This window comes from Dipodomys merriami, unplaced genomic scaffold (assembly GCF_024711535.1).
Source record: "Dipodomys merriami isolate MVZ:Mamm:240054 unplaced genomic scaffold, mDipMer1.0.p SCAF_101, whole genome shotgun sequence".
Lineage (NCBI taxonomy): Eukaryota > Metazoa > Chordata > Mammalia > Rodentia > Heteromyidae > Dipodomys > Dipodomys merriami.
In genome coordinates this window covers 3,095,481-3,109,562 of record NW_027202283.1, presented here as the reverse complement: position 1 = coordinate 3,109,562, position 14,082 = coordinate 3,095,481, and the positions used below count along the sequence as shown (strand labels likewise).

At 57.8% G+C, this 14,082-nt stretch overlaps 1 protein-coding gene across 1 annotated transcript; it reads left to right on the top strand.

The window, feature by feature from the left end:
- The first annotated feature begins 681 nt into the window (after window positions 1–681).
- LOC138807384 (arylsulfatase L-like) lies at window positions 682–11,130 on the top strand. The gene is made up of 10 exons (XM_069993104.1): window positions 682–939; window positions 3,250–3,413; window positions 4,911–5,032; window positions 5,910–6,032; window positions 6,409–6,835; window positions 7,757–7,893; window positions 8,698–8,832; window positions 8,923–9,085; window positions 10,178–10,299; window positions 10,784–11,130. The coding sequence occupies exons 1-10, from the start codon at window positions 682–684 to the stop codon at window positions 11,128–11,130; spliced, it is 1,998 nt and encodes a 665-aa protein (XP_069849205.1).
- The last annotated feature ends 2,952 nt before the right edge of the window (window positions 11,131–14,082 follow it).

The window sequence follows — 14,082 nt, the reverse complement described above, 5'->3', positions numbered from 1 at the left end:
GGATGTCACCTATCTCTGGGTCCACTGAGGGGCCAGGACCCAGATGTGGACTGGGAGAAACCCGGATGTCACCTATCTCTGGGTCCACTGAGGGAATAGGACCCGGATGTGGACTAGAAGGGACCCGGATGTCACTTTCTTCCATGTCCACTGACCCGGATGTGGCATGGAGGAACTGGATGTCACTTTCCTCCAGATGCACTGATGGGTCAGGACCCGGATGTCACCTTCCTTCATGTCTACTGAGGAGCCAGTACACGGATGTGGACTGGGAGGGACCCGGATGTCACCCTCATTTGCGTCCACTGACCCAGATGTGGCCTGGGGAACCCGGATGTCACTTATCTCCAGGTCCACTGAAGGGCCAGGACCCGGATGTGGACTGGGACAGACCCGGATGTCACCATCCTCCGTGTCCACTCCCCTGGATGTGGCGTCAGGGACCAAGATGTCACTTATCTTAGGTCCGCTGAGGTGCCAGGACTCGGATGTGGACTGGGGGACCCGGATGTCACCCTCCTCCGTGTCCACTCACCTGGATATGGCGTCAGGGACCCGGATGTCACTTATCTCCAGGTCTACTGAGGGGCCAGGACACAGATGTTGACTGGGGGACCCAGATGTCACCTATCTCCAGGTCCACTGAGGGGCCAGGACCCGGATGTTGCATGGGGAACCCGGATGTTATGTAAGTCCACGTCCATTAACCCGGATGTGGACTGTGGCAGGGACCCGGATGTGTGCTGGGCGGGACCCGGATATCACATCCACGGGCCTGGCTGTGGCGTGTGGAGTCCCGGATGTCACGCTCCTCTCCTTCCACTGACAGGGTCTAAGACCCGGATGTGGCATGGGGATCACGGATGTCAGGTCCCTCCACATCCACTGAGGGTCCAGGACCGAGATGCGGATGTTAGACCGGATGTTAGGGACCTCCAGGTCCGTGAACCCGGATGTGGGCTGGGTACTCGGATGTTAGGGACCTCCAGGTCCATGAACCTGGGTGTGGGGTGAGTACCCAGATGTTAGGGACCTCCAGGTCCGTGAACCCGGATATGGGGTGGGTACCCGGATGTTAGGGATCTCCAGGTCTGGGAACCCAGACGTGGAGGCGAGTACCAGGATGTCACATCTCCAGGTCCACTGGCAGGCGCCAGGACCCGGATGTGTGGGGTTTGGACCCGGATTTGAGGGTTGGGACACAGATGAGAGGGGTTGAGACCCAGATGTGAGAGGTGGAACCCGGATGTGGGCGGAGCGGGCGCTCCACACCTTGGCCCCGGGCGCCAGCTGCGCTTTGGGCCGTTGGGGTCCTTTCCTAGACTCGGAGGCAATAAAGCAGCCCTGCTGCTTCTTGATGGAATTCTTCCTCACTTCCGCCCCAGCGCAGGCCACGCCCTCCTGAAACCCTCACTTCTGCCCCAGCACAGGCAACGCCCTCCTAAGACCCTCATTTCCGCCCACCACAGGCCACACTCTCATTTCCGCTCCTAGCACAGGCCACGCCCTCCTGGGGCCCTCACTACATTCCCAGCACAGGCCACGCCCTCCTGAGACCCTCACTTTCTTCCCAACACAGGACACGCCCTCCTGAGACCCTCACTTTCTTCCCAACACAGGACACGCCCACATAGGTCCCTCACTTCCGCCTCATTGCAGGCCACACCCTCCTGAGACCCCCACTTCCGCCTCATTGCAGGGCACGCCCTCCTGAGACCCTCAGTTTAGTTCCAGCACAGGCCACGCCCTCCTAAGCACAGGTCACGCCCTCCTGAGACCCTCACTTCCGCCCAGCACAAGCCACGCCCTCATTTCCGCTCCTAGCACAGGCCACGCCCTTCTGGGACCCTCACTACATTCCCAGCACAGGCCACGCCCTCCTGAGTCCCTCACTTCCTCCCCAGCCCAGGCCACTCCCTCCTGAGCTCTGGCCACGCCCTACTGAGTGCAGTCCACACCCCCTGGGCACTGGCCACGCTCCCTGAAGGTCCTGACTCTTATTGCAGCCCTCCATGTAGTTCTCGAGGTTTCCCTCCTCCCCTTCCTCCTGCCTCTGCCAGGCCTGGCAATTTCTTGGCGCTCAGCCCAGCAACTCCGGGCTTTTCCCTTCCTTCCCCACCTTCACCTTCAGCACCACATCCTGTTCCTTTCTAAGGAACAAAGGGGACTTTTATTTTGGAGGGGGGATGTGGTGCTTTCCAAGGAACAAGGGGACTTTTATTTTGGAGGGGGGTTGTGAGTTCTGGCTGCTGGAGTGACATGGACATTTGAGCCCTGCCAGCTTCCTGGCTGGCAGGGAGAGCAGCAGGCCCAGGAGCTGATGGCAGAGAACTGTGGATGTAAGTTCGTCCTCTGGGGAACACGGGGAGAGGTGTGGGGACCCGGGGTGAGGGGGCTTCGATTGCTTTTTGGAGCCCCCCCCCGGATGTCCCACCATGCCCCGGGGTGGGGGCTGCAGGGTCCCGCCACAGGCCAGGAAAGACGAGGTGAGGGGCTGATGTACTGGTGGGGGCAACAGCAGCCTGGCCCTGGGGTGGCCGGATGTTCCTCAGCTCTTCCCCACTTCCTGCTTCCGGCCTTCTCTTCCAGGAAACCGGGAGCATCATGGGAAGTACGCGATCCTGGAAGCCATGTTGGTCAGGAGAGGGCCTGGAGGGAGGGGGAGTCCTTCCATCCCTCCTCCCATCCACCCATCCATCCATCCATCCACCCAACCATCCATCCACCCACCCACCCATCCATCCATCCATCCATCCATCCATCCATCCATCCATCCATCCATCCAAGCATCCATGCATCCATTCATATCCCTATCCATCCATCCACCCATCCACTTATTCATCCACCCATCCATCCATCCATCCATCCACCCATCCACCTATTCATCAATCCATCCATCCACCCACCCATCCATCCGTCCACCCAACAATCCATTCATCCATCCACCCATCCATCCATAAACCCACCCACCCATCCATCCATCCATCCACCCATCCATCCATCCACTGTGCATCCATCCATCCACCCATCCATCCATCCACCCATCCACCCATCCACCCATCCACTCATCCATCCAACCATCCATCCAACCATCCATCCATCCACCCATCCACCCATCCACTCATCCACTCATCCATCCACCCATCCACCTATCCATCCATCCATCCACCCATCCATTCACCCATCCATCCATCCATCCACCCTTCCATTCACCCATCCACCCCTCCTCCTCCTCTGTCTCCTCCTCAGGTCGCACAGCGGCTGTGCAGCCCCACCCCTCGCCTTCCTCCTCCTCCTCCTCCTCCCCCCTGGCCCCTGCGCAGGCCCCACCCCTTGCGCCCCAACTTCCTGCTGCTCTTGGCCGATGACCTTGGCCTGGGCGACCTGGGCAGCTTCGGGAACCACAGCCTGCGGTGAGCAGAGGGGGAGGCCCGGATGTGGAGCCTTAGTTTCCCGGATGTGGGAGCTCAGGTCCCCGGATGTTAGATATTAGTACCCCGGATTTGTAGCTCAGACCCCGGATGTTGGATCTTATTCCTCCAGATGTAGGATACCAGTTGCCTGGATGTTAGATCTTAGTGTCCCGGATGTTGGATATCAGGTCCCCGGATGTTAGATATTAGTACCCCGGATGTTGGATATCAGATCCCCGGATTTGGGATGTTAGTGGCCCGGATGTTGGAGGACAGGTCCAAGGATGTTAGATCTTAATGCCCCGGATGTGGGAAATCAGGTTCCCGGATGTTAGATGTTAGTGCTCCGGATGTTGGAGATCAGGTCCCTGGATGTTAGATGTTAGTACCCCGGATGTTAGATGTCAGGTCCTCGGATGTTGGAGATCAGGTCCCCGGATGTTACATGTTAGTACCCTGGATGTTAGAGCTCAGTTCCCCGGATGTTCCACCAGGAGAACTGTATAGACATCTAGTGGACCTCAGGTCCCCGGATGTTGGATGTTAGGTCCCCGGATGTTGGAGTTCAATTCCCAGGATGTAGATCTCAGTTCCCTGCATGTTGAAGATCAGGTCCCCGGATGTTGGATATCAGATCCCCGGATGTGGGATGTTAGTGCCCCGGATGTTGGAGATCAGGTCCTCGGATGTTAAATCTTAGTATACCCCAGATGTGGGAAATCAGGTTCCCAGATGTTAGATGTTAGTACCCCAGATGTTGGAGATCAGGCCCCCGGATGTTGGAGATCAGATCCCTGGATGTTGGATCTTAGTGTCCCAGATGTTGGAGAGCAGGTCCCCGGATTTTTGAGCTCAGGTCCAGGGGTTGGATCTTAGTTGCCTGGATGTAGGCCCTCAGGTCCCCGGATATTGGGCCTTAGATCCCCGGATGTTGGAGCTAAGTTCCCCGGATGTTCCACCAGGAGAACTGTATAAACATCTAGTGGACCTCAGATCCCTGGATGTTGGATGTTAGGTCCCTGGATGTTGGAATTCAATTCCCCGGATGTTGGATCTTAGTACCTCGGATGTTGGATGTCAGGTCCCCGGATGTTGGAGATCAGATACCCGGATGTTTGGCCCTCAGGTCCCCGGATGTTGGGCCTTAGATCCCCGGATGTAGGAGCCCAGTCCACAGATATAGATCTTAGTACCCTGGATGTGGGATCTCAGGGCCCCAGATGTTGGATCTTAGATCTCCAGATGTTGGCCCTCAGGTTCCCAGATGTTGGATGCCAGGTCCCCAGATGTTGGACCTCAGGTCCCCAGATGTTGGATCTTAGTACCCCGGATGTGCGATCTCAGGTCCCCGAATGTTGGATCTTAGATCCCCGGATGTGGGATCTCAGGGCCCCGGATGTTGGAGTTCAGCTCCTGGGATGTTGGGCATTAGATCCCCGGATGTTAGACCCCAGGTCCCCGTATGTTCTTGGCTGTGACTCCTCTCCCCCCCCACAGCACCCCGCACCTGGACGGCCTGGCCCGGGATGGCGTGCGGCTGACCCAGCACCTGGCGGCAGCGTCCGTCTGCAGCCCAAGCCGCGCAGCCTTCCTGACGGGACGCTACCCTGTGCACCTGGGTCGGTATGGGGGGGACATCCGGGGAACAGAGGGGGCGGTGGGGGGGAGGTGGGGGCGGGACATCCGGGGATCTGAGAGCCAACATCCGGGGTACTAAGATCCAACATCCCTGGACCTGATATCCAACATCTGGGGATCTGAGACCCAACATCCAGGGATCTAAAGCCCAATATCCGGTGAACTGAGCACCACCATCCGGGGCACTGAGCTCTAACATCCAGGGACCTTATCTCTAACATCCATTGTACTAAGACCCAACATCCGGGGATCTGAGGCCTAACATTCTGGGAACTGAACTCCAACATCTGAGGACCTGACATCCACCATCCGGGGTACTAAGATCCATCATCCAGGAACCTGAGCCCCAACATCCGGGGAACTGAGCTCCAACATCTGGGGATCTGAGGGCCAACATACCCGAATCTGAGCTCCAATATCGGGGTAGTAAGATCCAACATCCAGGGAACTGAGCTACAACATCCGGGTAACTGAAGTCCAACATCTGGGGTCCTGATATCTACCATACAGGGCACTGAACTCCATCATCCGGGGACCTGAGGTCCAACATCCAGGGAACTGAGGCCCAACATCTAGGGCACTGTGGTCCACCAGAGGGAGGGGAGGACTACTCTGAGGATCTCTAGTTCAAATCCCTGAGACTCTGGGACTTCCCCCCTGAACCGCCAGGAAACCGGAAGTGATGCCATATTGGTTTCCCCCGGGGGCTCACAGGGCTGGGGTCCTTTCCACCCCGGGTGGGCAGGTCCCAGACTATCCCAGACACAGCAGGCCTTCCCCCTGAAGGTGCTAGATGCCCCCTCCTGACCCAGGATGCCATCATCACTGACCTAGGGTCCTTCTCCTCTCTCTTGGAAGGCATGGTGACCACCAACGGGGCACGCGTGCTGCAGTGGGCGGCCGTGTCGGGCGGGCTGCCCACCTCCGAGATCACCTTCGCCAAGATCCTGCAGGAGCAGGGATATGCCACCGGCCTCATAGGTAAGAGAGAAGTCATCCATCCACCCACACATCCCCCATCAATCCACCCATCCATCCATCCATCCACCCATCCATCCATCCATACATACATACATATACCCACCCACCCATCCATCCACCCATCCATCCATCCATCCATCCACCCACCCATCCAACCATCCATCCATCCATCCATCCACCCATCCACCCATCCATCCATCCACTGTGCATCCATCCATCCACCCATTCCCCTATTCATCCATCCATCCATCCACCCACCCATCCATCCATCCATCCATCTATCCATCCACCCATCCATCCATCCATCCACCCATCCACCCATCCAATCACCCATCCACCCATCCATTCACTCATCCATCCATCTCTTCCCCTCCAGGCAAATGGCACCTGGACCTCAACTGTGAGTCCCCCACTGACCACTGCCACCACCCCCTGAACCACGGGTTCGACTCCTTCTTCGGGGTCCCCTTCACCCTGATGGGGGACTGCCTGCAAGCAGAGCCCTCGGAGAAGGGAGCGCGTCTGCAAGGGCCCCTGGACCTGGGGGCGCAGCTGCTGCTGCTTTCCCTGCTCTGCCTGGCCGCTGGGAAGCTCACGGGCCTGCTGGGCCTGCGCTGGATGCCCTGGGTGCTGGGCCCCGGATGTGGGGCCTTGCTCCTGGCCTGCACCTCCCACCTCCTAGGTGTCTTCATCGTCCACACCGACTGCTTCCTGATGAGGGATCACCAGGTCATCCAGCAGCCTCTGAGTTTCGAGGCCAGTGTGGGGCTCTTCTTGCGGGAGGCTGAGGCCTTCATCCACAGGTCAGCCTGGGGTCGGGGAGGGGGACAGATGCCATCTACTAGATCTCCATAGTAAACTGGTAGATCCCCGGATGTACATCCAGTAGATCTCTATAGTCAACTGTCAATTTCAAATCCCTGAATGTTCCACTAGGAGATCTCTATAGGCATCTGGTAGACCTCAGATCCCCGGATGTACATCCAGTAGATCTCTAAAGTCAACTGGTCAATCTCAAATCCCTGGATGTTCCATCAATAGATCTCTATAGACATCTGGTAGACCTCAAATCCTTGAATGTTACAGCTAGTATATCTCTATAGACATCTGGTAGACCTCAGGTCCCTGGATGTTCCATCTAGTAGATCTGTAGAGACATCTGGTAGACCTCAGATCAGACCACGATCGATTATTGGTAGTATTGATCAGATCATGATCGATTATTGGTAATAACTGATCAGATGATGTTCGATTATTGGTAATAACTGATCAGCTCATGTTCAATTATTGGTATTATTGATCAGATGATGTTCGATTATTGGCATTATCGATCACATCACGATCAAATATTGGTATTATTGATCAGATCCTGTTCGATTATTAGTAATATCTGATTAGCTCATGTTCTATTATTGGTCATATTGATCAGATGATGTTTGATTATTGGTAATAACTGATCTTATCTGTACTATTATCGGTAATAATTGATCAGTTCACGATCAATTATTGGTATTTTCGATCAGATCTCTATTGATTATTGGTATTATCGATCAGATCATGATCGATTATTGGTATTATCAATCACATCACGATCGATTATTGGTATTATCTGATCAGATCAGGATCGATTATCAATCATCTGATCGATTATTGGCAATACCTGATCAGGTCGGTTATCGGTGAGTTTATTGATGATGGAGGCGGGGTCTGACGTGGTTCCGCAGGATCCAGGCCCGCCCCTTCCTTCTCCTCGTCTCCTTCCTCCACGTCCACGTCCTGCTGGTCACCTCACCTGCCTTCCGGGGCCGCAGCGCGCACGGCGCCTACGGCGACAATGTGGAGGAGCTCGACTGGATGGTGGGTGAGTGCAGGGAGGGGAAGAACTGAGGCACTGTGCGTGGGATGGGGGAAACTGAGGCACGGGGGTGGGGTGAGTGGGATGGGGAAACTGAGGCACAGGGACGGGATGAGCGGGATGGGGAAACAGGCACGGGGGTGGGGTGAGTGGGTTGGGGGAAACTGAGGCGCGGAGATGGGGTGAGTGGGATGGGGGAAACTGAAGCATGGGAACGGGGTCAATGGGTTGGGGTAAACTGAGGCACGGTGCACTTGGGTAAACTGAGTCACTGGGCATGTTGGGGGTAAACTGAGGCACGGTGCACTTGGGTAAACTGAGGCACGGTGCATGTTGGGTAAACTAAAGCACGGTGCATGTTCAGGGTGAACTCATGCACGGTGCATTTGGGTAAACTGAGGTACGGTGGATGTGTGTAAACTGAGGCCCGCGTATAGGGGTAAACTGAGGCACGGTGCATGTTGGGTAAACTGAGTCACTGGGTATTGGAATAAACTGAGGCACGGTGTATTTGGGTAAACTGAGTCACTGGGCATGTTGGGTAAACTGAGGCACGGGGATGACGTGAGTGGGTTGAGTAAACTGAGGCACCGGGATGGGGGTAAACTGAGGCACTGGGACGGGGTCAGCGGGTTGGGGTAAACTGAGGCACGGTGCACTTGGGTAAACTGAGGCAAAGTGCATTTGGGTAAACTGAGGCACAGTGCACATTGGGGGTAAAGTGAGGCATGGTGCATGTTGGGGGTAAACCGAGGCACGGTGGACGCTGGGGGTAAACTGAGGCATGGACCCATTTTCCTCCCCCTGCAGGGCGACTGCTGGTGGCGCTGGACGGTGCGGGGCTGGGGCGCCGCACCCTCGTCTACTTCACGTCGGACCACGGTGCCTCGCTTGAGGCCCGGGCTGGGGGCACCCGCCTCGGGGGTTCCAACAGCGTGCACCGAGGCGAGGGGGAAACTGAGGCAGGGTGGGCGGGGCCTCCCACGCGGCCCGCCCCCGCCCCTTGACCTTTGCCCTTTGCCCCCCCCCTTGCAGGTGGCAAAGGCATGGGCGGCTGGGAGGGCGGCATCCGGGTCCCTGGGCTGGTGCGCTGGCCTGGGATGCTGCCCGCAGGGCGCCTGGTGCCTGAGCCCACCAGCCTCATGGACCTGTTCCCCACTGTGGTGCGCCTGGCCGGGGGCTGGGTTCCAGCGGACAGGTAGGAGTTCGCCGGCCTGGGTCCCCACGGGGTGGGGGGGAAGGGGGGTCATCCTGGGCCTCGGGGATCCCAAGGGGGGGAGGCTGAGGCCTGCACATCCGGGTCTCTGGGGGCTCAGAAGCCTGCACATCCAGGTCTCTGAGGGCTCAGACCTGCGTATCTGGGTCTCTGGGGGCTCAGGAGCCTGCACATCCAGGTCTCTGAGACCCAAGACCCGGGGCTCAGGCCTTGACATCTGGGTCTCTGGGGGCTCAGAAGCCTTTACATCCGGGTAACTAAGGGCTCAGGCCTGCAAATCCGGGCCTCTGAGAACTCAGAAGCCTGTACATCTGGGTCTCTGAGGACTCAGGCCTGGACATCCGGGTCTCTGAGGGCTCAGGGCTGCACATCTGGGTCTCTGAGGGCTCAGAAGCCTGCACATCCTGGGATCTCAGGCCTGCACATCCAGGTCTCTGGGTGCTCAGAAGCATGGATATCCGGGTCTCTGAGTGTTCAAGAGCCTGGACATCTGGGTCTTGAAGGTCTCAGAAGCCTGCACGTCCAGGTCTCTGAGGGCTCAGAAGCCTGCACATCCGGGTCTCTAAATGCTCAAGCCTTCACATCCAGGTCTCTGGGATCTCTGGCCTGCACATCCGGGTCTCTGAGCGCTCAGAAGCTTGGATATCCGGGTATCTGAGGCCTCAGGCCTGCACATCCAGGTCTGTAAGACCAGAGGCCTAGGTCTTGGACCTGCACATCCGGGTCTCTGGGGGCTCTGGCCTGCACATCTGGGTCTCTGAGGGCTCAGAAACCTGGACATCCGGGTCTCTGGGATCTCTGGCCTGCACATCCGGGTCTCTGAGCGCTCAGAAGCCTGCACATCCTGGTCTCTGAGTGTTCAGGAGCTTGGACATCTGGGTCATGAAGGTCTCAGAAGCCTGCACATCCAGGTCTCTGAGGGCTCAGAAGCCTGCACATCCGGGTCTCTAAATGCTCAAGCCTTGACATCCAGGTCTCTGGGATCTCTGGCCTGCACATCCGGGTCTCTGGGGGCTCTGGCCTGGACATCCGGGTCTCTGAGTGCTCAGAAGCCTGCACATCCGGGTCCTGCAGGGAGGTGGATGGCCGGAACCTGATGTCCGCGCTGCTGGGGATGGCGCAGGCCGCAGGCCACGACTTCCTGCTGCACTACTGCGAGGCCCGGCTGCACGCTGTGCGCTGGTTCGACCGCCCAAGTGAGTGCCTCCACCTCCGCCGGGCCCCGGGGTGGGAAAGGGAGCTGCATGCATGCACGCAGAGACCCGGATGCAAGGCCTGGGGGTGGATGTGGGAATCCCCGGATGTGGGAATCCCGGGATATGAGGACCTGGATGGAAGGCATGAGATGGGAATCCCCGGATGTAAAGTCCCGGATGTGAAGTCCCCGATGGGAATTCCCAGATGTGAGGCTCCAGATGTGAGGTACTGGATGGGAATCCCCGGATGTGAGGTCCCGGATGTGAGGTCCTGAATGTGAATCCCTGGATGTGAAGTCCTAGATGGGACTACCCAGATGTGAATACCCAGATGTGAGGTCCTTGATGGGAATCCCCGGATGTAAGGTCTTGCGTGTGAATGCCCTGATGTGAATCCCCGGATGTGATGTCCTGGATGTGAATTCCCGGATGGGAATCCCCGGATGTGAGGCCCTGGATGTTACTCCCCCCACCCCCACCGCAGGCCGCACGGTGTGGAAGCTGCACTTCGCCACTCCGCGCTTCGACCCGCCGGGCTCGGGCACCTGCCTCGGTTTCCCTGCCTGCGCCTGCTCCGGGGAGCGCATGACCCGCCACCGGCGGCCACTGCTCTTTGACCTGACGGTGGACCCGGGGGAGACCCGCCCGCTGCGGGGCCCGATGGCGACGCGCAGGCGCGTGGAGGCCACGGTGGCCTGGATGCTGCGCACGCGCCGCCCCCGCGTGGCCCCGCCCCTCGCCCCTGCACACAACACCTGGAACCCGCGCCTGCAGCCCTGCTGCGCGCCCGGACCACTCTGCGCCTGCGACCGCCTGATCCCCGACCTCTGACCCCAACCCGACCCCCAACCCCCAACTGCCCGGGGCTACGGCAGATCCTGGCCTGCGACTTTCACATCCGGGGACTCACATCCGGGTATTAAACATTCGGGTATACTCAAATACAGAGGTTCCCACATCCGGGGATTCCCACATACAGACTCTCACATCCGGGGATTCCTACATCCAGGGATTCTCACATCCGGGGATTCTCACTTCTGCTGACACATCCGGGGATTCCCAGGGATGAATTCACACATCCGGGGAATCCCACATCCGGGGACTTTTATACCCGGGGATTCTCACAACCAGAGACTCTCACATCTGGGGATTCCTACAAACAGATTCTCACATCCAGAGATTCTCATATCCAGAGATTCCCACATCCGGGGATTCTCATATCCAGGCATTCCCACATCCAGGGATTCTCAGACCAGGGAATTCCCACATCTGGGGAAATCTCACATCCAGAGACTCTCACATCCGGGGATTCTCACATCTGGGGATTCTCGCATCCAGGGATTCTCACATCTGGGGAAGTCTTACATCCGGGGATTCCCACATCCGGGGATTTTCACATTCAGAGAGTCTCACATCTGGGGATTCTCAGACCCAGGGATTCCCACATCCGGGGACTCTCACATCCTGAGCCTCTCATCCTGGACCTCCACCTTGGGCCTCCCATCCGTGGCCTTTCCCCAGCCTCCCATCTGGGGCCCTGTCACATCCGGGCCTATGTCCTCTAACTTCTCACACAATAAAACCTCGTGAGCACCGCACCCCACGGCAGGGTTAGGGGTCACGGGGGTCAGAGGCCGGGCACTGATCCTGCTTTCCATTTCAGGTCATTTCTGGTTGATGCTAGGATACAGGGCTGGTCCTGCCTTCCATTTGAGGCCATTTCTGGTCATTGCTAGGGTATAGGACTGGTCCCACCTTCCATTTCTGGCCACTTCTGGTTATTGCTAGGGTATAGGACTAGTCCCACCTTCCATTTCAGGTCATTTCCGGTCATTGCTAGGGTATAGGACTACTCCCACCTTCCATTTCAGGCCACTTCAGGCCGTTCAGAGGGTATAGGACTGGTCCCGCCTTCCATTTCAGGCCACTTCCGGTCATTGCTAGGGTATAAGACTAGTCCCACCTTCCATTTCAGGTCATTTCTGGTCATTGCTAAGGTATAGGACTAGTCCCACTTTCCATTTCAGGCCACTTCTAGTCATTGCTAGGGTATAGGACTGGTCCCGCCTTCCATTTCAGACCATTTCCGGTCATTGCTAGAATACAGGGCTGGTCCCACCTTCCATTTCAGGCCATTTCCAGTGGTTGCTAGGGTATTGGACTAGTCCCGCCTTCCATTTCAGACCATTTCCGGTGGATTGCTATGATACAGGCTTGGTCTCGCCCTCCTCCAGGACGTCCCACCACCTAGATTCACACCTGATTGGCCTATTCCATGAAAGCCCCGTCCTCACTTTCCTAATTCACTTGTCATTGGTCCAGCTGTAAGAAACGTCCCTTAGCCCCCCCCCCCCACAAATCCAACTCGCTGCTGATTGGACCTCACACTACAGTCCCGCCCCTAACTACCTGAACTCGGATTCAGATTGGCCCAGTGGGATTGGAGATGTGGGGTACCCAGATGTTGAACCACTCTAAGGGAGGTGGGGGTGGTTGGGTGGATGGATGGGTGGATGACCAGGCCTGCGACCTCTTCCCCTTCTGTGCCTGTCCCAGGGGACCCCAATGACCTCTCCAGAGATTGACCCAGATGGGCCTATAGCTCCTTATCCTGGTAGGATAAGTCGAGGTCGGAGGTCTGTGTCTCCCTAGGCCTAGGATGCATTGAACCTGCACGACATCCGGGTCTTCTCTGGAGGGAGGGACCCATTGGCTTCCCCGGGGACTCCTCTAGCCACGCCCCCGCTCTTATTGGCTGACACGCCTGTCTCTCCATCCTTTGGCCCGGCCCAGGGAAGCTGGGGGTCCAGTCCCGCCTCTTCCTTGGGTGATATTGAAAGGCAGGGCGTGTTGTCAATCATCCCTGGGCCCCGCCCCCTGCTAAGCCAATAGCTGGAGAGTCGATATGTGTGAAGCCACGCCTCTTCGTGGCTAGCTCTATGGACGCTGTGGGTGCCCATCACCCAGAGGTCCCGCCCACTAGTGAATATATGGGCACAGGGACTGTCCTTCACTTCCAGGTCCCGCCTCCTGGCTGTTGGAAGGCCACAGGGGCTGTCTGTCTCTTCCAGGTCCCGCCCCCTGTCTGTTGGAAGGCCATAGAGGCTGTCTGTCACCTCCAGGCCCCGCCCAATGGCTGTTGAAAGGCCACAGGGGCTGTCTGTCTCCTCCAGGTCCCGCCCCCTGGCTGTTGTGTGGACATTTGTCCTGTCTGTCACCTTCAGACCACGCCCTCTTGTATAATCATGTGTCCTGTCTGTCACCTTCAGGCCATGCCCCCTTGTATTATCAAGTGTCCTGTCAACTTCAGGCCACGCCCCTTGCAATTGGGTGGCCACACAAGCTTTCATTTACCTCCAGGCCCCGCCTCCTACTCGGTCTTAGGTCCTGTCAAGCCGAAGCCCCGCCCACAAGTGACTGACTGGACACTCTAGCTGTCCATCACCATCCTGTCCCGCCCTGTGCCTGTCTCCACACTGAGCAGGGGCCAGAGGGGAAGGGAAAGGCTGCCTGGGCTCGCGCACCACGCATGTGCAGGGAGTGGTTCCAAAGAGGCGGAGCCTGCGCATGTGCCATGGAAAGATGGGCGGGGCAGACAGGCCTGACAGCGCGCATGTGCACTTTACGTTGATTTTATTCGTCCCTCTCCCCCAGGCTCCTTCTTATGCTTCCACTTCTGCCTGCTGCTGGAGGCCCTGGGTTCGAATCCAGCCTCACACTGGGGCGAGGCCTGAGGGGGAGGGGAGGCACAGGCTACAGCACCCGCGGGGGATCATGGGAGGC

Bases quoted from the DNA above. Each gene is read 5' to 3' on its own strand.
- LOC138807384 (XM_069993104.1), top strand. From the start codon at position 682: ATGTTATGTAAGTCCACGTCCATTAACCCGGATGTGGACTGTGGCAGG. The intron at 6,033-6,408 runs GTAAGAGAGAAG...CTTCCCCTCCAG, and splicing joins ATATGCCACCGGCCTCATAG to GCAAATGGCACCTGGACCTC. The intron at 10,300-10,783 runs GTGAGTGCCTCC...CCCCCACCGCAG, and splicing joins GCGCTGGTTCGACCGCCCAA to GCCGCACGGTGTGGAAGCTG.